Raw genomic sequence first — 25,009 nt, forward strand, 5'->3', positions numbered from 1 at the left:
ACATGGTGGCTCTGCAGTTCTATGCCTTTCTATCTGACTTGACTCCCGGGTGTGGGTTGTAGGCAGTCCCCTGCCTCCTCCCTGCCTGCTGTGGTTACCATTGCTCCTGGCAAAATATCTAATGGGGACACCATGCAGATGTCTCTCGAGGGCCAGCTGAGGCCTGGTGCTCACCCCTTCTCTTGGCCTCCTTTTAAAAGTGGCCTTGTTGAATCCCTGCGGCACCCTCAGCAATAGGAGAAGGAAGCAGTGGGCAGGATGGGAACCTCATTTGCACTTCTAGGACACATTTTTCTTTCACTCCACTATGTATTGGGGTGTTAGATGTATCCATAGGGAGACCCCCCCAGTGCAATTAAACAGGAGTATTGAGCAGGAGAGAAACCAGTGTAGTTGACTCAGATATGTAAGCAGCCACCTTTCAGTATGGGCTGAAAAATTGGCCTTCCAGCTGTCCCTGCTGGCAGACTCTTCTGGCATCTCATCAGGTCCCTGTTAATGTGTTTTTCAAATTTCAGTTTGCTTCAACTTTTCTCCTAACCAATTTTCCCGACGATTATGGTAATGGTTTCCAGACTGACCTGCATACAGTACTTGGGCACGCAGCCCAAGCCCCTCTCCGGAAGTGACCCCTCCTTAGAAACCACAGTCAAGGGTGTCCACTTGTTGGGTTCGTGGTAGGTTAAGCCAGCTTGGGGGACTTCTTAAACCAGCTCCTAATTGTTCCTCTGGAGAACTTGTGTGGTAAGAGTCTCTCCTGAATTTCAGGTTTGGTGGTCTGCCTGCTAGAGGTTGCTGATTCCCTCTGAATTTGACTACTCTTCCAAACAGAAAGAACTTTCCCACCATTTTCAGACCCCTGATGGGCTGAATTCTTGGATGGGCTTGTGGTCATTTAATTTGCCAGGCTCCCTGCCCCTTACTTTACAGAGTCCTGACTATTCCAGAGTCTTTCCAGACATGTCCAATTAGCTGGGGTCTAGCTGATGTGGATCTAGCTGCTGAGGATGGCTGGGTCTTTATGCTCAGTTCAGGAGCCTGTTGGCAGCTGTTCTGGGGCCTTCCTAAGCTTGGCTGTCAAACTGCACTCCCTTTTCCTACCTGGGATCAAGGAATGGCAGAGTTGCTTTTAACCTTGGACTTTCTAGAAATTGTGCTGTTAACTCAGGAAGGTTCCATAGAAGGAAGATACTGGGAGGTGAACATGGACTTTCACAAATAAGCAGGTTACTCATGGAGGAACATAAGATTTTCAGGGTAAGGACCTATCCCTGGATAACATGGACTAGCATGTTTCATGACAGCTGGTCCTCATGGGAGGTGTGGGGGCAGCAGAAGCATTTCTGGAGCAACTGTGGATAGTAGGATGGTTAGGCTGCATCCCAAGTACGATTGGAAGGTTCAGAGTGGGGCCCATGACTCTAGATTGTCAAGCAGCTTATAGGGGGTTCTGATGAGCTCAAATGGGTTTGGGAACCTCCATCATGGTAGAAAGTGTTGGGCTGAAATCAGAATTCTGAAGTCTAGGTTCAGGTCTGCAGTGAGTCCTCCTAATTAACTTATTTTTTCTTATCCCAGAATGTCAGAAGGTCTGTTCATAGGGTGGTTTGAGGAATATGAGATAGAACATATCGCCTAAAACTCAGAGTACTGAGATATTTGGACATGCTAACTGCTTGCTCACTTGGGGACCCTAACACTGAGAGTCCATTCAGAAAAAAAACATGTAGGTCTTAGCACAAGACTGTACAGGGGCTCTAGAAAAAGGCTTGCTGTACGTACCCACTAGGAACTTCAGAGGAGGACAGAAGGATCCACACAGAGACATCAGAATTCCAGCCTCCCACAGGGCACCAGGCACCCACAGGGAGCAGGAGAGATGCTGGCTTCGGCAAGGACTGAGAAGAGCTCTCAGAGGAGGTGTAGGAGACAGTAGAAGTGGGCAGAGGCAAGAATCTGCTCTGGTTGCTGGAAAATGTGGGGTCTTCTGGAAGCTGGAGACATCGCCTCCACAGTGAGGCCTCTTTTGCCCAAGGATATAAACAGGAGGGAGCTGGAGATGATTCTGCAATAGCAAACCCTCTCAGCATTCTGGAGACACCATCACATCCTTTGTACCACTAGCACAGAATGCCCCGGAAAGCTGAGACAGAAGCAGGTGGGAAGGCAGACAGGGGAGCCCATGCAGAGTAAAGGTCAGGCCAGGGCAGAGGTCCAGGAAGGCCGCAACAGGGCCTGTGCAGCCAAGTGCCAGGATGGGGTGCAGCTTCCCAGGGGGTGAAGCTGTAGTCCTTGAGGGTGACAAAGACCCAGCAGAGAATGATCTCAGGCTCAGCACAAACTTTTACCCCAGCTATGGAGACTTGGTGTTGAAATGAAGATATGATCTTCCATATCTTATTATCTACCTAGGAGGTTAGAAACAGATGCAGGAAGGCAAAACAAAAAATTGATTTTATTCACAAATGTTAGAATTCCTACTTGTAAACACATGTCGTTTCCTGTATGACTCACAGAGCCCTAGAAGTCACCAGGCAATAGTCCAAATCCCACCTCTCTTCTCCAAGACACCAACGTCTTCCAAAACTCCGTGTTGTTCCCACTGCAGACCCTATAGCACCCCATCCCCCCAAACACTCTCAAGTGCATAATGGACAATGTGGCTTATATCATGTCTGTTTCCCAAATGCAGAGTTGTCTTCTGCAGCCGTCATCTTCGTTTAACCTGTTTTTAATTAATTTTGAATGGGTTTTTGTTCTGCTTTGAATACTGAGCTGTGGGGTTTGCCTTTTGATTTGTATCAGAGAAGGACTATTTACCTATTAAAAAATAGAAAAAGCAGATTAAAAAAAAAGAAGGAAACAAAAGCACCTGTAATTCCATCACCCAGAGATACTACTAGAGATACTACTATTAAAAATTGGGTGCATATCTTCCCAGACTTGTGTGTATAGGTCTGTGTATAGTACATACGTACTGTTATGTTCTGTTTTGTAACTTTGCAGGTCATGGATTTCTTTCCTTTGAATATAAACACATTTTAAAACAAAGGAAGGAAGATGTATTTGACATGGTACCTTATTTCCTTGTAGCCTGTGCTATTACATACCCAGACCCATATTTATATGGCATCCAATGGAAATCCCAATTATCTTGTACACCTGCATATCTACAATCCATCTGTGATGACCCTGATATTCTGTAAGTCCTGAAGTTTCCTCTGAAATTTCCAAAAAAAGAGTAACTTCATTTAATTAAGCTTTAGTGTTTGGATTATTCCAGGTGTCTAGATGTCAGTAAACCATAGAAGATGTACCTTAAAATTCCCAATTAGAAAATGTAACTAACCAGAATGCTACATTTCCTAATTGTTTACAATAATGAGCATTAAGTGTAGCAAAATGATGGTACCAATAGGCCATCTTGGGAGCTGTGAGCAATGGTCTTATGGGTATGAAAGATGATAGATAAGAATTCATCTCAAGTAAACAAAGACATTTTTCCACCATCTGGGTTATGGAATTGAATTGAGGATGTCAAACATATGTGTGGAAAAATCCCAGAAAGTCTTGCAATTCTGAGCTGACCAAGTCTATTTGAATTGTCAGGTGGCATCTACTCCAATGGATCGAGTCACGTCTGGCCTGTCCAGCTAGCAGCATGATGTCTCAGTTCAATTTCCCAACACTATCCTAGCCAGTTTTCTTTTTATTGGGGACCAGGGGATTTTTCCTCAGGGAAAGAAAAGAGAAGGAAGAAAATGAGTTTAAGGGAAATGGGAGTAGAAATGGAGGAGATGGAAGATCAAAGTTAAGCTACTAGCAAGAAAATGAAAAAAATGGGCAGGTTAGAAGAGAGAAAAAATGTGTTATGGACAGAAGAGATGAATCAATGATGAAAAGCAAAGTTCAAAAATTTTCACAAGGAAAAATCAGAAAAAAACATGAAAAGGTATTGAATAAAAGAGGAAATAGGAGTTCTATGAAGTGTTATTTCCTAACATCAAGTGTACTTATAAAATCCTTTGTGAGACTTTGAGTCAGAAAATATATTATTCACGTTGTTTCAGAAGACTCATGGAAGTCTCTGGAAGCAGAGCTGGTCACCGACAATCAAAGGAAGTTGCCTTTGCTTAATTCCCTCTACTTTTAGCAACTCCAACCCCCTTTAGCTCCATTTTTCTTTTAATTAGAATAATACTCCCTTATGGTAGCATTTCCAAGATACCCAGCAGATTTTGTGATCAAGATACTGTTCTGTGGAGATTTTTCTCACAGATTCTTATATAACAAGTCTGTAAATTGAGTGGGACATGGATGTGTTGTTTAGTATTCTTGAACATTTGGAGAAACCAATGTATAGAGGGATGTTCGATGGGTTCATCCAATTGCCCTTCTAGACTGACATGTGGTGATGGATGAGGAGGCACCCGGCCAAGTGTTCTCAGTCAGTGGAAAAAAAATGACACTTCCCTCTGTAATCAACTCCATTCTCCTCTATTTGCTACAAAACTGAGACAAACGTGAGCTCAAAGCTTTCAAACACACTATGCTCTGTCATTTAATGGCAGGTTTCCAGTTTTGAAAAATTTAATGCCTTTTAAAATTATAATAATGCCTTACATTTCAAAGAAATGTAATACTCCAATAAATTCTATAATTAAAAATGAAAGGCATAAGGAATAATAAAATTTGTAGAGAATTAGCAAGGAAGTACAACAACTTCATATCTGAATAAGTAACACTTTCCAAAGAGCATAAAATGTGACTGCACATGATTTGATCTTTATACCTGTGTGTGTGTGTGTGTGTGTGTGTGTGTGTGTGTGTGAGAGAGAGAGAGAGAGAGAGAGAGAGAGAGAGAGAGAGAGAGAGACATGGAGAATATGGTATGGCTATCAGATGAACCTGTAACTAAAGACATCTGTATTTAGCCAACTCCAGTTTGTCCAGACCTATAAAGATGCCACACTTGAGAATTTTATGGACCTGGTTCCTGGTCATCTTAGCTCCAATTGTGCATGAGCTAAATACTCCTATGACTTGTTTCTCAGAGTTGCTCCAGGGACATGGTTCTAGGTGACTCAGGAACTCCTCTCTTACCTTCTTGGCTCCAGGGTCCTCTCCCCAGTTTTCACCTCTTCCTGGGCCTAAGACTGAGGGGAGTCTGGAGACCGACTGGTCCAGTAGCCTGAAGTTTTCCTCATATGTCATCACTTACATTCATTAGTGACTGGTCATTAGCAGACGGAGCTCCTCTCAGTCTAACTGGGCTGAAGGCTACCATTACTCTTAGGATCTTGATGCAAAACCCATCATTGACCTAAGGTCGGAAAGAAGGCTGAACTGCAGTAGACCCTAAGGTGAAGGAAGCCCATCATTCGTGTGGGGAGGGGAGCTGAAGAGGGAAGCCCCTCCTGACTGCATGCTTTATGGAACAGTAGGTGGACATGAACCTGGGATCTATCATGGGCGCCTCTCTGAACTTGAGAGTCTCTGGAAAAATGATTAGTGTCAAAAAAGGAAATGCGGATGATAGATGGCTCTAAGATCTCGGATGCTGGCTTTCCAGAAAAAACCGCAGGGGGAGCAGGAGGGGATCGAGACGGGTCTTGTGGCCAGCCTCCCTCTCCATCGCTCTCTGATCCTGACCCCTCCCTCCCCAAGGCAGTTGCTTTCCTGGGCTTCCTCCTTGGGCTCCCTTGCATACTTAGGAAGACTAATTGGCATCTTGGAATGGGTACCCTGGGCGGCCGTTCTGTTAATTACTTGATATCAATCATCTAAGGTAATTATGGGTTCCCATTTACAGATGAGGAAAAATGAGACCCAGAGAGATTAAGTAACTCGTTCACTGTCACAGGGTGGTAAGTGGCTTGCCACCAGCACGTGGCACCAGGTGTGAACCTCAGTCCGTGGGACGTGGTAGCTCAGAACTTACAGATGATCCCAGTCTGGGGAGAATGGAGACTTGGTGCTATTATGTAGCTTTTGCAGAAGTAAAGATTTGAGGTGTGACAAGATGGTATTGTGGAGCACAAGAGAAATGGTAGAGTCACAGGACACAAGACATTGTCCTGCCCGAGATCTTGCAGAGGCAGGAAAGCAGTGTAGAGCGTACCCATCCTGGTGGAGGTGAAGGCTCAGAGGGAGTCCCTGGCGGGAGGTCAATGTGACATTTGATTGACTTGCTCACCCTTCTGGGTTGTTTTTTTTTTTTTTTTTTTTTTTGCAGACTCTGATGTGGCCACACCCGCCTGGAGTCTGGGGACAAGGCAGGACTCCGTGGAGGCCGCTGACCAACAGTCATCTTCAGATCCCACCAAGACTGGCGACTCGGTGCCCTCTGGTTTCTGTGTCTTGTTGTAACAGAGGAGATAGGAGCCCCGGAGATTAATTTCCCCTCTAGTTGTAAGGCGACAAAGAACAGTAACTTGGCGTCCCAGCTCATAATTTCTTAAGTCGCATCTTCCTCATCGTCCCTTTGAGAAGAAAAGTCTAGAAATGAAACAGGATCCTGACAAGTTTGCAGAACGTGCGCAGACGTTAGCTGAGAGCCAGCTCTCAACGCTGTTTGCTTCCCACAGGAGCCAGGGGCGCAGGCTCTCAGCCAGGGCTGTCCAGCAGGAGCCCTGGGGCCGACTTCAGAGGACACCTTGACCTTGGGGGCTCTCCGTGTGCCATGTTTTAAGGGATGATCGGAGGGAGAGGAGAAAGGAAGGAGGCAGGGAAAGGAGGAGAAGGGGGAGTCGAGGAAAGAGACCCAGATGCTGCAGTTTAGAAATCACTGTCATAGTGGAGATGTGAGAGGCGCCCAGCCAGGAGTTGTGAAAGGAAATCATTTTCATTCCCAGCCCTGGGAAATATGCAAAGCCATAGAACAAAAGCTGCATTCCCCAGAGATTTTGTGAAAGGAAAATGGAGGAGAAAATGTGAAGATCACTGAAAAGGCTGAGTTAGGAAAGATACAGAAACAAGTGGGGTGCAGCCTGGCCGCAGGGCCCCCGCCAGCCTGGCTGCTCTAGATAGAGCTCCCTGCAGCAGAGGAGAGCGGGCAACCTCAGAGCCTCCCCTCTGGCTCCAGGGCTGGGGAGACAGAGTTGTCTGTGGGCTACTTGTCTGCATTTGTGATGATGAGAAAAACATTTTTTGGACCTAGGTAATAAAAGAAAATCTAAGGGCACATGAGCTTGTTGTGATTCCTTCTTGCTCACCCCAAGAGGCATTGACTCTTTCTGCATCTCCCATGAGGGCCTGGGCAAGACCTGATTCTGTCCCCAGCCAATCTCAGGAGCAGGAGAAGAAGGAAAGGTGACAAGAGCTAAAATTCTTGCTCTGAATTTTCTAGGTGGCAACCAGGTCTTGTATCTAGAAATAGACAGATGTGGCCCATAGTCCACCAGGGCAGAGCAAATTCGGGTTAGAATAAATGGAGAGGGTAGTGTCATGAGATCTGTTCTTAAGTCTCAGGTTCTCTATCCTTCAACAGATGAACAGGTAAAGAAAATGGTGGTGTATATATACACAATGGAATATTACTTAGCCATAAAGAAGAACTGGAGACTATTTTGCTAAGAATAATAAGCCAGTCCCCCAAATCAAAGGCTGAATGTTCTCTCTGATATGTGGATGCTAACCCACAACAAGGAAGAATTAATCAGACATAGCTTTCCTAGCCTTGTATTTGAATACACCACCACAAGAATAGGCTCCTGATTAGAATAAGTCATGCTCCATGTATGTATAATATGGTAAAAGATACTCTACTGTCATGTGTATCTAAAAAAGAATAAATAAAAAAGGGAGAGAGGTCTGCTCTTGCCAGCTCCACCACTTCATGCCTTGTGTTTCAGTTTTCACAGGTGTAAGATGGGGTTCATGACTGCTGCCTTGCTTACCTCACAGTGTTTTTGTGAGGATTCAGTGAAATATAAGAGCACAGAGACGACAGCAATACTCACACTAATAGTGACTAGTAACACTAATTGAGCATCAACGGTGTGCCCTGCGTGCATGGATGTTACATGTTTGGCTCCCAACAAAACCCTGTAAGACAGCTCATCTAGCCCAACTGGGTGGATGAGGAAATGGGAACTCAGGAAGATTCAGCAGATTGAGATGACAGTGCTGGTGAAGAGCCAAAGCAGGATGCCTTGTGCTCAGAGCGATTACAACATCAAGAGAGGCAGGACAGCCTGAAGGTATGGACCCAGGAGCCAGATAGAGTTTTAATCCCTGCTCTACCACTTACCAACTGTGTGACTTTGACAGAGTTGCTTAACATCTCTGTGCCTTGGCATCCCTTTTGCAATATGGGGATGATCATAAGATCTGCCCCACAGGGTTGTCATGCAGATTACATGAAATATACACAAGGAGCTTAGATGAGTTACTGACACATCATAAACCCTCTCTAAATACCAGCATTTTAAAGTTTTTAAACATGCTTCTATTTAGCAATGGATCTTCCTGCCCAAATGTGGGAAAGAAAGAGGGAACTCAATACTCTTACTTCCCCTATATGTCTTCCTTCAAAACCCCTAGCTCAGTTGTGAGAACCCCACCTAGAATAAGGAGTCCTGTTAGGTGGTGGCATTGCTGGGCAGAGGGAGAGAAAAGCAATTATTTGGCAGTGGGGTGCCTTTGGGTTTTTGAAAAGGAAAACAGCCTGAGTTGGTGGTCTCAAAGCTTGTTTGCTTCCTGGGCTCCAAGAATATGGCAGTTCTGATGCTCAGTTATACCTAAAACTGCCAAGGTGGGTGAAGCAGGTGCCCTAATCCTGGCTGAAAATGGAGAGGATTTTTGCTTAATGTTTATTATGATTTAAATAATCATTTACAGATGCAAATGAATGGCAATATCTCCCTGCATTTGGTATCACCCTGGAGTGTGCTATTTATTCGGTTAAGTAAATCCTGCTGGAGACAAATTTCAGGTACTCTGGAAACCGAGTCCAGTGCTCCCAGAGCCCTGGTACTCCCCAGAGCACCTGCCTTCTTTCTTGGATCGGCCTCTCAGGAGGGAGACCTCACCAGCCCTCTGTACCCACACCCGGTGCCTAAACAACATTAGCTCATGGGATGCTGGCACCTCTGCGCACATCCACAAATGTCATGCTCTAACTCCAGCACCTGGTGGTCTTTCTGACGACCATCCGCTGGATGTTGGGCTGTCACTCAGAATCACAGACTTATTGAGGAGCAGCGAGTGCTTTGTTAGGCAGGTGGGCAGTGTGACTCCAGGGGGAGCCCCTCCCAGGCTCAGAACGTCCCAGGAGAGGAGCCCTCCCCGCCTACTACCTGCCAGGCTCACTTTTGTCCTGGGACCCTCCTCACTTGGGTGCCTCCAACTTCTTCCGCCTCAGGGCACCTGTCTGGGGACACCGCATATCCAAGCTGATCTACAGGCCAAAGGCTGACAACTTGCATGCCGCTAGCAGAGGGAAGTGGACACTTTCATTGGGAAGAACTTGAAGACCCTGTCCACGTCCCTCCCCAGTGGGGGACAGAGCTTAATCCCAGGGCTTCTCAGCCAGCCCCTGCCCTCCTCGCGACCTCTTGCACCCCAAGCCCCCTGGATGACTCTGGGGTCGTGGAGGAAAGTTCATGGCCCTTGCCTGCTGACTCCTCTCTCCCACGGGGCGTTTTCCTCCCTCCTTGGGGCTGCGACTCATTCTCTACAGCCAGCTGGTCTCCCCTTCTTTTTTTCACCTTTTCTCTCTTTCCCAACTTTCCCTCAGCTCAAGTTGTGTGTGAGAGGAAGAAGGAGAATCACTGGTGGCTGAGGAATGAGATCATTTCTCTCCCCTCTGAGCCGGGGTGACACCAGCTTGCTCTGCAGAGAGCCATCTGGCTCCACCAGGCTCATGCTGATGCTAATCTCTGGGTTCTTTTTCTTTCTTTCTTTCTTTTGTTTTGTTTTGTTTTTGTTTGTTTGTTCCTGAGACACACTGCATCTGCAGCTGTAAATTCAGACCTGGTCCCTGTGAAGGCGGGTGTTCATTTGGCCTAAGTGTCTGTTCCCCCATTATGCCCCCCTCCATCCCACTGCCACTTCCCTCTTGTAGGTGTCAGGAAGCCATTGTTACCATCGGTGGGTCTATGTGGTTTTAATGTCAGGGCTGCACTTTCAAATGGAAATCAGGCAATTATGTGCCACATGGAGAAATCTGACAGATGCAGAGGTTTTACACCACTGGTCTTGTCTCAGGGACAAAGGCACCCGGTGTTCCCGAGGGACCGTTAAATAAATAGAATATGTTTCAAGAGCCATGGAAAAATTCAGGAATAATTAACTGTGTGATGAGAGTTCATAGATCCTGTGGCTATTCAACTTCAGAATGTGATAATGATATGTCAACCAGCCACTTAGCTCATCCTGGTAAAGCCGGCATGAGGAAAACGATTACAATGTGCATTGAAACAGAGGCAGCGGCGGCTCTGGGCATCTGCTTTCTGGGCTCCAAATACAAACTGTCACCCCCACACACACAGGGGCCCCACCAGGTGTGAGGATAGGAAGGATGCTAGCAGGTACTAGATGGAGCGCCTCATGTCTATATTTGGTGCTCTCGTTAGTGATCTGTATAGATTAGTGGTCTCTACTACCCCTGGTGATATATCCCCATGGGCTACTTATTTCTGGTGCCGGGTTGAAGCCCAGAACCTCATGCATGCTAGGCAAGCTCGGTCACTGAGCCATACCCCAGCCCTTCACTGTGACTACTATTAATTGACACTCTTAGGTGTCAAGTGCCCAGCTAAGTACTCTCTACACTGGCCTTCCACAGTCCTGTGAGAGTGGAGTAGGTAGTTATTATCCACATTTCACAGGGGAAAAATTGAGGCTCGGGGGTAAGTGGAAGAACTGACCTTCAGACCTAGTCCTGCTCAATTCTGGCCTTGGCTCTCGACCACTGGCTGGAGCCCCATCTGATGTTCCATCGGAGAGTAGGAAGAAAGACACCTACTGACTTGCACACCCTTTTTGAAGCACCTCACACAGATCACCGGAGTGAACTAACCAGGAGAAACCTAAAGAAGAGTTCAAACGTTTTCCCTAAATTACCCCAATTTTTGTTTAAACAATTGGTTAGTTTGGAGCCTGAACCATACTATAAGATCCGTTCCTTAATGTGTCCCAAACTGAGTTTAACTTTTACCCAAAATCAAAGTGTCCCTAACTACTGGTGGTTGCTCTCTTGTGTCATGGAGGAAATTCGCAGGGAGCAGACTTTTTCTGTTTGGATTTCAGCAGTCCCTGGGGTTCGCCACTGAGTCTCCTACTTGGGCTTCACCAAAGCTGAGGCCAGTTAGATTTGAGGGGGGAAAAAAAAGGAAGACACTGTATCTCTCAGAGAAAGTATTTTTTAAACTGAGCATATAATAAAATAGGTTTATAGGAATCTGTAATCTTTTCTCAGATGAAGAAGTGTGATTTTAAAAGTTCACCAGGCCCCTTTGTAGAGTGAATGCATTAGTCAAACAAAGTTAAAGGTACCAGGAGCAAAAGATCTACTCATTTGCTAGGGACAAAAAAACAAATCATATCTACAATACCCTCCCGTGAGACTTACTTTATCTTATCAATGGCAGAGAAACATTTGAGGAGATTTAACACCTTTTACAACATCAGATTTGTCTTACTTTAAAAAAAAATAGTTTCTAGTTAGGAAGGAATTTGCTTTACTTTTTAAAATCTCTACTGAATGCATTGGCTTGACAACATTAGTAATAATAAGCCTGCATTGTAAATTTTAAAGAATGATTAAAGTGTCCTTCTAGGGCTCAGAAAATGATACCCCAAAATACCATGCATGGGTATGCTGATTATTTTAAATTAAAAGCAGATGCCTTTCTCTGAAGTGACCTTATCTTCTTAAAGAGGAGACAATTAAAGAAGAATACGATTGCCTTCAATCTTCTTACTGAAATTTCATTACCAAGGAAGATTAAAATCCTATCACAGAAAAAAGAGACCAAATCAACCACCACAGAGGAACTTTGTCCCAGGCCATTGTCTATTTTTTGGGCACACAATCTCCCCTAAAAATGATTCACCCCATCCCTCTATAATAGCCTACGGTGCCCCAGTTTCCTCTGGCCTGGGAAGAGGGTATTTAAGCTTCAACCATCTGGCCTTTCTTTGAGTCTCATATTTTATGTGGCTCATGCACATGTTAATAAATTTGTAGACCTTTTCTCCTATTAATCGGTTTATTGTCATTTTATTTCTACTGACTCAATTATTGAACTTTTGGAGGGCAAGTCCGAACTTCCCTTCCTTCTCAATAAATCCCTTTATTAAAAAGGATTGAAAAGATCAGTGACACAAGAGATCGGTCCAGAACACATTGGTTTGAAAATATTAGTATAATAAGCTTGCATTGCAAATTCTAAAATATTATTAAAGTGTCCTGTGAGGGCTTAGGTCACTCATGGATCACTGGGGGGCTTAGGAAAGAAACAGGAACATCATCATGTGGCCTCTTGTTGCCCAGCTGAGACCACTTTTGTCCCACAGCTACTCACTGCCAAAGATGAAGAGAGAACAAATTGGAGAGAAGAAAATGGGAAAACCAACTTCTAAAGTGATTGACATTTAAAAATCAGGAAGAACTAAAATTGAAATCAATAGCCCTCAAATTATATAGCTAATGTCATTCAGTCGGTTAATGGCCATGATCAATTATTAGCATACCATATCTCTCCACAAATAACTTTGTTTAGTATCTTTATTACAAGTTATTTACACATCAAAAGATAATAAATTTTTTTTGTTTCAATTTTTTCAAAAAAATATTTTTAAGTGAGCATTTGATTTAAAAATCATTTTACAGAGCTATCTCTAACCCTTTTCTGGATTTAAAAAATCGCCTTTTTGAAGTTCAAACTGTACAACTGCAGGGAGATGACTTATTAATTCTACAAAACCCAAGGTGACAACTAATTTGTGTGTGATTAATAAAGATCAGAAACTCACACACACACTGAATCATTTGTCACTTAAACATTTGGAAAATCATCCAAAAGTTTTTTGACCAACAAGTAATAATATTAAAATTTTTTAAATTTTTGATTAAAAATGAATTGTTGGGCTGGGGATGTGGCTCAAGCGGTAACGCGCTCGCCTGGCATGCATGCGGCCCGGGTTCGATCCTCAGCATCATATTCAAAAACAAAGATGTTGTGTCCGCCGAAAACTAAAAAATAAATATTAAAATTCTCTGTCTCTCTCTCTCTCTCTCTCTCTCTCTCTCTTTAAAAAAAATGAATTGTTTTCTCTTTTTTCTTTGGCACATTTATTTGAAAATACTATTTTAATGATCTTGTCGTTGTGATGTTTTCCAGTGTGAATGTGATTTACAAAATCAAAACTTATCCAGCTCTTCAAGTGTGTGTGTGTGTGTGTGTGTGTGTGTGTGTGTGTGTGTGTGTATTTTAATAGTAACCAGCCTCTTGAGTAATATAGGTACTTTGACTATATAGGTGATTGTGTGTGCATATCACCATGAAACCTCAGCATCTTAAGAAAAGTAAAGCACATGTCTGCAAGAGAGGGTCCAGATAAATCATTAGTTTTGCAACACAGCAGGAAAGGTTTCCATTCGTCATTCCAATAAAAAGCATATCAAACCCATACCTGGTCATGGGCATTGTGAACTCTGAAAAACCATTCCTTTTATTAGAAGAATAAAATCAGTCAGTAGACAGCACATATAAAAACACACATGGGATTTTGCAGAATGTACCCTTCACATCCTGAGAACATCATTTCAGAGTATCACAGTTAGTCATGCAAGTGAGTCACAGGGCTTAGATGGATTTGGGTGGAGAAATGGTAGAAAGCCTCTGATTTAGATTAAAAAGTGAACAGTGGAGCTAGAATCATGAATAATATTACTTTTCTTCTTCATGCTTCTCTGTGATGGTTTTTCAACATGATGCAGAAATGAGTAGCACTGGAGCCAAACCACGGGGTATAGAGTTTGGCTCTGCAGCTCTTTGGCTTCTGCAAACCATTTTCTACCTTTGGCCCCTCAGTGTTATCCCTGTATCAGGGAAAACAACATAGTTTCAAAAAGTTGTGGTTATCAGTGAGGTAATGCTGGCAAAGCACTGGGTGCCTTGCACATATAACAGCAATAAAGCCTAATGGCGTCCATGTCTGCATAGAAGTAGAAAAAGTAGACAATCTCAATCTCACTGAAGTCGGTGCAACTTTCTAATGCCACATTGCCTGATCACATGGTATATGTGAGCACTCCCCTCTCATTCTCTCTGCAGTGTTTTCCATGCAATGCACGTATCACAACCTGAAATTATTTTGTTTATGTACTTGCGTCTGCCACCATGGCTGATTTTTAAGTTACCAGTGGTTTAACAAATGGCTTGCAGAACTCTTGAATATTTAATAAATAGATTTCATGAGACAGCACACCACTGGCTTATCTTCTGTTTTGACACTTTCAACATTTTAAATTGCATGTTAAATGGTAATTTTGATTTGACAATAAAGGGACATAAATTCCTTTCCATGCCCTCAGGCAAACACAAATATGGCAATTAATTTACAGGCCATATTACCAGTGGGGCCATTAGCTGTAACTAAACATATGACCAAATGGACTGTTTTCTAGGCTAATTTTTATTACTCTGGTTGAAAAATGTAAGATTCCTTGGAAACCAGTGAAATTGTAAAAACAGGACCCAGCATTACTTCTCCAAATAACTTCATCACCCTGAGGAAATGAGCAAGTTGGAGAATCTTTGGGTTTTTTAAGATGCAAATATTTTCTTTATTCAATTCATTTTAAAAGATGAAAAGATTAAAAGGGCACATATTAAGTGTTCTCACTCCTACCCTCATCCTATTCGCCATTGTTCACTGGCAATAATAATCTTAATAGATTTGCTCATATTTTCATTATGAAAATAGAAATTAAGACATACATAGGTATTCTTATTCCCCATTTCTACTTTTCTTACTCAAAAGATATAGTGGTTACCCCTTTATCCATGACAGATACATTTCAATATCCTCAGCGGATGCTGAACCATGGCTAGTACAGACACTTATGCATACTTTGATTTTTCCTATACATACATACCTTTTCACTTAAAAGAAGCATTCATAGCTTCTCTTTGGTATATCTGAATTGACATCATGATCCTTTCAGGCTGTTATTAAGTAAAATAAGGGCTACTTGAACACAAGCATTGTGATACTGCAAGAGTAGACATGATAACTAAAATGACTACTAAGTGACTAATGGGTGGGTAATGTATATAGCATGGATACACTGGACAAGAGAGTGACTCATGTCCCTGGCAGGACAGGGCAGAATGGTGAGATATTTCATTGGGCTACTCAGAATAGCATGGCGTTTAAAACTTATAAACTGCAGGACGCAATGACGTATGCCTGTAATTCCAGAGGCTCAGGAGGCTGAGGCAGGAGAATTGCAAGTTCAAAGCCAGCCTCAGCAACTAAGTGAGACCCTGTCTCAAAATAAAATACTAAAAAGGAGTGGGGATGTTGCTCAGTGGTTAATCACCCCTGGGTGCAATCCCTGGTATCAAACAAACAAACTTAGAAGCTATTTACTTCTGAAATTTTTCCATTGAATAATTTTTTAAATTTATTTTTTAGTTGTTGATGGACCTTTATTCATTTATCTATGTGTGGTGCTGAGAATCGAACCCAGTACCTCACACATGCTATGCAAGCACTCTACCACTGAGCCAACACCCCAGCCCCTCTATTAAATATTTTTGAACCACAATTGACTCTGGGTAACTGAAGCTGAGGAATGAGAAACTACAGGATGGGAGGGGGCGGCTCCCTTACTTGATTGTTTGTATGGTTCTGCACTCAACTGTTTTCATTTAATAATAAAGTCTCACTTTCTCCATGTTAGTGTGTAGAGATCTTCCTTGTTCTTTTTTTAACTGTGTATTTTTGCATTCTATGCTACAAGAAATATGGCTTCCAATTCTTAGCTCCTCTTCTTCTTCTTCTTTCTTTCTTTTTTTTTTTTTTAAAGAGAGAGTGTGAGAGAGAGAGGGAGAGAGAGAGAATTTATTTTCTAGTTTTCGGCGGACACAACATCTTTGTTGGTATGTGGTGCTGAGGATCGAACCTGGGCCACACGCATGCCAGGCGAGCGCGCTACCGCTTGAGCCACATCCCCAGCCCGCTCCTCTTCTTTTTGACAGGTAGGTTCTAGTTCCCCTAGTTCCCCTCCCTTGAGTGTGCACCAACCTTAGTGGTTAGTTCAACCTCCAGAATCCAATGCGAGTGAGAGGCTGTGCCAGTTCAGGCACAAGGAGTGGTTGTTTCCTCCCCCAGCCACTGGGCACACTTGCTCATGGTGCAGCAAGGTGTTAGGAAAGGAGTCTGACCCCCTGACACCATCGTTTCATGAGGAAGCCCAAGCTAGCCATGTTTAAAGTCAATGTGGAGAGAGATGGTCAGTCAGTCCTGAACTGATTCAGCCCTGCCCGCTCACACAGCTCTGTGCTTTCCTTATCATCCCTTCCTCCCTCACACCTTTAATTGCATGCTTATTTCTTTGATGGCTTACTTTTTCTCCCATGTCTACTCTGCAACCTCACTAGTTCCAATCTCATCTCTTGCCTTTCTATTGCTTCCACGGACTCCTACACCTCTGCTTTGTGCTCAAGCATTTTAGAGGTCACAGTGTCATTAAATACTGTGTGTTTGCAGTAAAATACTCCATTTCCAACTGCTTTCTGGCCATATTTTATCTACCATTTTTCCTGAATTTTTTCTTTTTTAATGTCTTGCATCTTTGAAACAAATTGAGTTGGCACTTTTTGATTTCTCACTTTTGAGGCAGTCAAGGTTTGGAGTGGGGATGGGTAGATATTTGCAGGAGCACATCTAGGAATTTTCTTTGTGAACCAAGTTTTGCATGTGAGTTTTCGGTCTATTTCTCCCTTATCAGTACAGAGGGGAACCTATGAAGTTCCACAAAAGCAATGTCTCTTCTTTCTTGCTGGCACGGAGATAGAACCTTCCCTGCAAATGTGGTATGTACATGTAACTTTTTTTTTTAACACCATCAAACTAAATAACAGAGTGAGATTCTCCAAAGATCCATAAGTTTATATGGGAGTGCATTGCAATGGGAACACACATGTCGCTGTAAACTACTTGCACACTCAAGGAGGTAGGGGCTAGAGGAGGTTTGTATTAGCAAAAAGAAAGAAAGTCAAGTAAGCTGCTTTGATACAGCAGCCAAAGGACTTGGAGACTTGAAGCAGAAGTTGGCATTAGCTTTGGCGATTGCTGATCCCACCATTTGGTTTTTCTTTTTTTAATTTTTTAAAAATATATTTTTAGTTGTATGGATACAATGTCTTTCTTTCTTTATTTTTATGTGGTGCTGAGGATCAAACCCAGTGCCTCACACGTGCGTGGCAAGGGCTCTACTACTGAGCTACCGCCCCAGCCCCCACCATTTGTTTTTGTGGTAATCAGTGTTGTAGATGTCATAGTAGGTGTTGGGTATTTCATATAAATTTTATATAATGTTTTAATATGCATTTCACATATATTTTGTACATTTATATATATAAAGAACTTGGCTTCAGCTTATTGGTGGAGTTGCCATTCTTGGACCAGTATTCTGTCAAGGACGTTTTATCTGGATTGCTGCAGTCTTAAAGAATATTAAAGATAAATTCTGTTACAGAAATCTGTGCAGACGTGCGAGGCGTGCAAAACATGGGGTGTGTATAGAATGTGTAAGAATTTCTCGTGGGGTTTAGAACGTCCTTGAGATAATCATTATCTCAGACAGGCAGGCAGGAACTCTCCTCCTTCATTTCCCGGCTCCAGTTTTGTCTGGGTCCAACAAAAATGATTTCATCTTGGTGTCAGCAATATTTATATCCCATCATCTCTGCTTTTCATGACGGAATTGGGCGCCGGGGAGTTCTTGCTATCCTGGCTGGTATGCTGCGCTCTCTGGTGTAAACGTGGGGCTTAGAATCATCTCCTTGCCTCCCCACTCACTGTTTACAAGTGTGCATTTGCTGACATGGTGTGATTCTGCAGCCACATGACCTCCCTTCTTCTGTCTCCTCAGTGCTCCCTGCTTTGTGTTTCTAGTTGTTGTTTGTGGTTTTTAACTGCCTCCTAGTTTTGCCAAAAATGAAATTTTTTATTTTCATTTCATCTTTAAAAAATCTCAAGGAAGAGAAGGGGAAGGACAGACTTACTACATCCATTTACAAACAGAAACATGGGTGTGAACATTTTTAAATTTCAGTGTGCATAGTCTAAAGGGCTGGAGGCAGCTGATTTCAAAAATCTTGTATAGGAAAACAATATGGGATTCACCTTCCAGAGCATATGGATATTTTGGATGGATTTACTGTGTTCGAGGTACTGTCTTTGCCTATCACTTGAGCAACTATCTATTTCCTCTGGACCTCATTTTCCCATTGCATGGGTTTAATGAGAGGATTGCTAAAGACTTAAGGCAAAGTGGACAACCCCAGGTTTAACTCTAAGAGATGAATCCCTGGTGGTGGAATTTAGGTTTGGAATTCTTGGCTTGGGGAGAAGTTAAGGGCCTTGGAATAGAAAGAGAAGTAACTTGAATTGAGCAATTACTATGTGCCTGGTTCTGTCCATAATCTTGGAAGATAGGGGTTATTATGAGCTCCATTTTAGGATCATAGAAAATGTCTCTAAGAGTGTATTAGTTAGCTTTTCATTGCTCTGACGAAAACACCTGACAAGAATCACTTAGAGAAGGAAAAGTTTACTTTGGCTCCCAGTTAAATAGACCTCAGTCCATGGTCAGCTGACTCTGTTGCTGTAAGCCAAAGATGAGGCAGAACATCCCAGCAGAAGGGTGCAGTGGAGGAAAGTTGCTCTGCTCTGGTGGCCAGGAAGCAGAGAGAGAGGGTGGAGCCAGGAGTACAGGCCAAGGGCACACCCCCAGTGACCTCACTTCCTCCAGCCGCACCTCACCTACCTAGAATTACCACCCAGTTAGTCCATTCAAAGTGGGATGGGCTGATTAGGTTCTGGCTCTCATAATCTAATCATTTCTCCTTCTGAAGCTTTGGGGAGACATCTCATGTGCAAAGAGATTAAAGGACGTACTCAAGATGGCAGAGCCAGAATTGAAATCCTGGTCTTTCTGGGTCTGGAGCTGAGAGTTCTTTCCCAGAGGAACATGCAGAGGTGTGCAGGCCCCTCCTTGCCTGAAACCCACCAGCAGTGTTCATGTTTCTAGCCATCACTGCCCTCTGTCCCCCTGCCTTCCACCCATCTTCATGACAATTATTTTAACACCAGGCTTTCTAATACTCAACATGTCAATTTAGCCTCCGATCATGGGTCGAGCTATTGTCTTTGCCTATCACTTGAGCAACTCATCTAATTCCTCTGGACCTCATTTTCCCATTGCATGGGTTTAATGAGAGGATTGCAAAAGACGTAAGGCAAAGTGGACAACCCAAGGTTTAACTCCAAGAGATGAATCCCTCGTGGTGGAATTTAGACTTGGAATTCTTGGCTCGGGGAGAAGTTAAGGGTCTTGGAATAGAAAGAGGAGAAGTAATTAAAAGGACTGGATCACTCTTTTACAACTTCCTGGTAATCAGATCCAGGCTCTGCTAAGGGTGACTGCGTTCAGCCTGCTCAGGACAGCGCTCTGGAAACCACACTCCAAATAGGAGGATATTTGTTTACTAAAACTTTAATAAAATAATTGCAGACAAACTATTTTTCATTTTTTAAATAGACCGCATTGATACCTTTGAAGAGCCAAGGAATCTTTACCCAGATCATTTCCTTGAAACAAACAAACAAACAAAAACACCCATGGGTACTTTCGTTCACTTTAAAAAAAATAAGGTGTTACAATTTACCACTTGTCATGCTTAGTAATGAAGCCAACGCAAATAGCCTTCCTATTTAAAAAAAAAGTTGTAAAAAAGCATGCCAAAACTACATTGCTTGGAAATTCTTTTTACCTTTTGAACTTCCTTGGCCCTTATAAACCTGTTGGCAAAGGAAAGTGGGGGCCACTCTGCTATAGTCATAAACAACGCCACCCTTTTTATGAGTCTTTATTCATTGGAAAGATACACATGTGTGTTGAAAAGCGGTAACTGAGAAAATAAATGAGCAGAAAACTGATTAGTTTGCATTTAGTGATAAGCTGACCCTGGTCCGCTTGTTAACAAAGGCCAAAACTTGATTGGCTTGGGAAGCTGATGCCTGTCTTCTCTCCTGGGTAAAAGAAATCTCCTGACTTTGCACTTGTCCTGCCTGGACTTGTCCAGCCCCAGAGCCCCATATAATTGCTGCCCTTCCAGGGTGTGTCCCTGCTGGCTTCTTTGCCAGCTCTTGTAGTTCTAACCCAATTTAAATTGGAATTTTCATGATACCTTTAGACTCCAGCACCAGGTAGAGAAAAGTTGAAAATAAATCCCATTGAGATTCTCTAAACCCAAATAGCCGAGGAGGCCTCCTGTCTGAATTCTCACTGCTTCTGACTCTGAGGGACAGGAAGGCGGGATGTGAACAGACTGTTCCTTCTCTTCCCTTCCTTGGCCTTGTCTTAGGTGGCACCTCCATGTGCTCCAGCCTAGGTCCACCCTCTCCATGGAGCCCTGCCTGTCAACACCCAGCAACTCTGGCAGATGAATGGATTTACCTTCGCTGGTAGAGAGGGCTTCCCCTTCAGAGTAGATGACATGCATCCTTGTCATGACAACCAGCCATTACCAAATATTCAAAATAAATCAACTAACTTTGTTTTATATGAAAGTGAAGTGTATATTTTCCAAGTCAACTGATAATGGTCAACTGATAAGGTAGACGATTGGTCATTGAGGTCTGTTCTATACCACAGTGATGTCCTGGAGTGTGACTTTGAGCTTATCCCAGTTGCTCCGGTCTTCTTAGGCAGTTGAGGAACAGGGTGCAGAACAGGGTGCCTGCTTTCTGACTGTGAACTAGGTGTGTCAGTCGGCCCATTATCTCTGGGAACAAAACACCCGACAAGAACAACTTAGAGGAGGATCATGTTTATTTTGGGCTCTTGTTTGCAGAGGTATAGTTTATGTTCAGCTGGCTCCACTGCTCTGGGTCTGAGGTGAGGCAAAATTCGTAGCAGAAGGTCATGGCAGAGGAAAGCTGCTCAACTCATGACAGAGAAGAAGGGGAGAGAGAGAGAGAGAGAGAGAGAGAGAGAGAGAGAGAGAGAGAACGCGCACGTGCATGAGGAGCATATATAACCTCCAAGGTCACACCCCCATGCCCACCAGCCTACAGTTACCGCTTTGTAGAGTCGTCCTTTTGATCTATTAATCCATCAACTGGACTAATTCACGGATCAGGCTTCAACTCTCATGATCTAATCATTTCAGCTCTGAACATGCCACATTAACACATGACATTTTTGGGGCCACAACTCATATCCAAACCTTAACACTCGGAAACTAGAAAATTGAAATTTTATGAAGCATTTAGAAAGTAAGAATGAACTGGGCTTGGTGGAAGGGTGGACCTCACCTTGTGAAGTCTGATGGTCAAAGATGGGGTGGGGGAGGAAAGGGTGGCGTTGGTGTCAGGAGGGAATGCCAATGAACATCTGGACCACCCCTCAAACCAGTGATGGCGGCATGTCTAGGGGTGGGCCCCCGCATTGGGATCTCCTCAAGTTTTCCAGACCCTTCCCAATGTGCAGCCGTGTGGAGAAGCACTTGCTCTCTTTGCCCTCATCACCCAGACTGAAGTGTCACTCTCGGTGACCAAGTTGACCAACAGTGCCAACACATGGTATGGAGGGAGGTGACGGCAAGCTGGGGAAGTGGCCTCCACACCAGTGAAGCGCCAGCTCTACTCTTCCCGCTGCCCCTTCAAAGACAGGAAGTCCATCTTCACGAGAAAGGCTTTGCCTGAGCTAAATTTTCAGAATCATATTTCAACTCCGCCCTTTCCAGAGGATGTACATTCTCCTTTGGGGAACTCAGGATGTCGTCGATGCGTTATGGCACTTCTTGGTTTGCTTGAGAATTTCTCAGAGGACAGATTTGGTCCTCGCTCTCTGAGTCATTTCCATTTCAGAAAACATGTAGTAAGCCACTTACTAAATGCCAAATGCTGGGCATGGTGGTGGGGACATGTGGTCTGTGGAGGGTCCTCAAGACACTCCCATCGCCAAGCATGTGCCATAAGGAGTTGCAATACAAAGTCACAGCTAAAATTAATTCCAGTGGTGCGGTGGGGATGCCTAGCCAGATGGGAAAAGGACTGGGGCAGTGTCTGGGGAATCCATGCACAGGCTTCCTTATGCTCTCTCCCTCCCGTGAGGACCAGGCAGAGTGCCTGTAGGTGAGTGACAATTCAGTGTCATGCCTGTGATGCTTCTGCCCAGGGAAGCCCATTGTAGACTCCATGCCTAAGGCCATTTTGGGGGCTGCTGGTTGTAGGCACTCTCTGTTTGCCTTGTACCAAAATTTTAGACCCCAGAAGGAAAGCACATGGTCAGCATAAACCATGCTGCTTATCCCAACAGGAAGGGTACAGAGAGTCACTCTGATCTTATCAGTATTTCATTTCAGTGTGAGGAACTGTTTACCAGACGCCAGCTGAAGACCAACTTTGCAAGCAGACCTTTCTAAGGATCCTACCCCTGGCCTGCCATGATAATCATCTGCAAAAAAAGGACTTTAAAATGGACCCCACCTTCACAAATCTCTGTGTAACTGGGAGATAAACATTCATCTAATTGTTAGACCTACAAATAGAAGAATGTCTCAGATAGTCCCATGAAGGGGAGGTCAAGGGTGCAATGACAGACTGGTTTGTCCTGTGCTGTGCTGTTGATAAAAAGCTATTCTAAATATTGTGACTATCACTTGGGCTAGCATGTATGCAAGGGAGGTGCCAGGGAGGTCCCCAAAGGGTTATAGAACATCGGTTTATCAAGACACTTAAAGGGACAAAGGATTCAGTAGTAAAACATGGTGACGACGGATGCTGAAAAGAGTGGGCATTTCTAGGAGTTTTATAGTGTCTGTTAAGATTTGTGCTCCAAAGTCAATCAGGAAAGAACTTTATTGAATTTAGCACAGCCCACGGACTCTGCCATCGCCCCTCTGCCTTTTCACAGGATACTTAATGCTACCTGGCCTTTTGGCAATAATGATACAAAGAAAAACGTGTCTTGGTCTCCTAAAAATGCCTCAGCAATAATAAAGTTCTATAATCTCCTTCATTAAGTTATCAAATCAGGAAAAGGATGAGGGTGGAATGAGACACTAAGATAGGATCCCATAATTTTACAGAATTCTAGAAGTGGCCTAGACAACTTCAAAACCACCAACGCTCCATCTTGATAAATTTCAATAAACTTTTTTGGAAAAATCGACTACTAGTGCTTAGGAATTGAAACTAAAGTTCTTGCTATGAAGTTGAGCACTTTGGATAAGGTTATGGTTTGGGCCTGGAATGTCCCCCCAAGACCCACGTTTTAGTGGCTTGGCCTGTGGTGCAATTGGGAGGTGATGGAGCCTTTATGGGATGGGGCCTAGTGGAAAGAAGTTAGATCAGTGGTGTCTGTGTACTTCAAGCTGCTTCCTGTCTTTCTCTCTCATGAACAGGCCTCCTCAGCCTCACACCTCCACCATGATGTACTGTGCCATCACAGGCCCAAAGCAATAAGACCAAAGTGACCATGGACCAAAACCTCTGAAACTACAAACCAAAATGAACCTATCTTTCTTCTAAGGTGCTTATCTCAGCTATTGTGTCACAGCGACAGAAAGCTGACTAGTAGTTACTGTCTGCTAAGGGGAAAACTATAAAAGCTGATCATGAGCTAATTTGAAACATTCTCTTTTTGTGCCCTCCTCAGTTGGTTGTATGTTTTCCTGTCTCCTCAGTTTTGTGGATCAGAATAGTCACTCTCAGGCCTGGTTGTGATATTCCCTAGAGTATCTGCAATTATTTCTAGGGCTCTAAGGAGACCTTCAAAGCAAAATTAATTGATTTCAGCATCCATGTTCATGTCCCAAAACACACCATTAAAAACAAATCATATATTTTTGACTAGATAAGGGGGAAGAGATCAGGGAATCACACAGTAGGTATCTGAAACCTTTGAAGGTATGGGGATGGAAGAAGAACCACTATTTGATTATTGGTAGCTAAGCATCCTTTTATTATTTACTAATCACCCACTTGAAGACAAAGCATAGAATAGTGAAATATATGTACCACGATTCTCAAAAAAAACTTACTAAATGAGACACAACCCTTTTTAAAAGATTACAATCGTAAGAGAGAAAAAATTTTAAGGAACTAATGGTGTGACTTAGAATAGTCATATTTTAAGATTGTTTTTGTATCAATACAATAGTAATACATGTTTATCATAGAAAATTGCTAAAAGAGGGAGGGAAAGAGACACAGCAAGAAAGAGGAAGGAAGAAAGAGAAGGAATGAAGGGAGACAAAGGGGAGAGGAGGGTCCTTGTATTTTCCGAACTGAATTTTAAACACAAATTTTCTCAGCCCTCCCATTTCAGGGTTGTTCCTCCCCATTATTTGCTATTTTAACAATCCCACGATGAACGTTCTTGTAGCTCACTCTTTGCACACATTTATGATTCTTCCTGAGACTGTTCTTTTAGCAGTGGGTATTGCTGAGGCTCGGGGGAGCAGACTCTCCAGGCTGTTGACACTGATTTCCAAGTTGGCCTCCAGAAGTTGTGCCTTTTTATAGCCTGGCCGGCAGTGCCCGTTTCCCACTTCCTCTCTAGCTCTGAGCACGACTGCTTTCTAAAAGTCCTTGACAAGTTGTGGGAAAGAGGATCTGGCTGTGTCCATCGTGACTCACGCTCTGAGCGTGGGGCCCACACCGCGTGCTCATCGCTGTGGGCAAGGCTCTATTTGAGACCCAAGCCATATGGTCTCTGCACTCCAGGGAGCTGGCCATCCAGCTGGAGTGGCTT

General features: G+C 43.6%; 1 protein-coding gene across 1 annotated transcript in view; it reads left to right on the plus strand.

Moving 5' to 3' along the window:
* LOC113186292 (guanylate cyclase soluble subunit beta-2-like) overlaps positions 1-6,369 on the plus strand; it is a 48,945-nt gene extending 42,576 nt beyond the window's left edge. Inside the window, exon 14 of the mRNA XM_026393708.2 lies at positions 6,236-6,369. Coding sequence (XP_026249493.2) covers positions 6,236-6,369 — 134 coding nt within the window. The remainder of the gene's footprint in view (positions 1-6,235) is intronic.
* The last annotated feature ends 18,640 nt before the right edge of the window (positions 6,370-25,009 follow it).

This window comes from Urocitellus parryii, chromosome 2 (genome assembly GCF_045843805.1).
Source record: "Urocitellus parryii isolate mUroPar1 chromosome 2, mUroPar1.hap1, whole genome shotgun sequence".
NCBI lineage: Eukaryota > Metazoa > Chordata > Mammalia > Rodentia > Sciuridae > Urocitellus > Urocitellus parryii.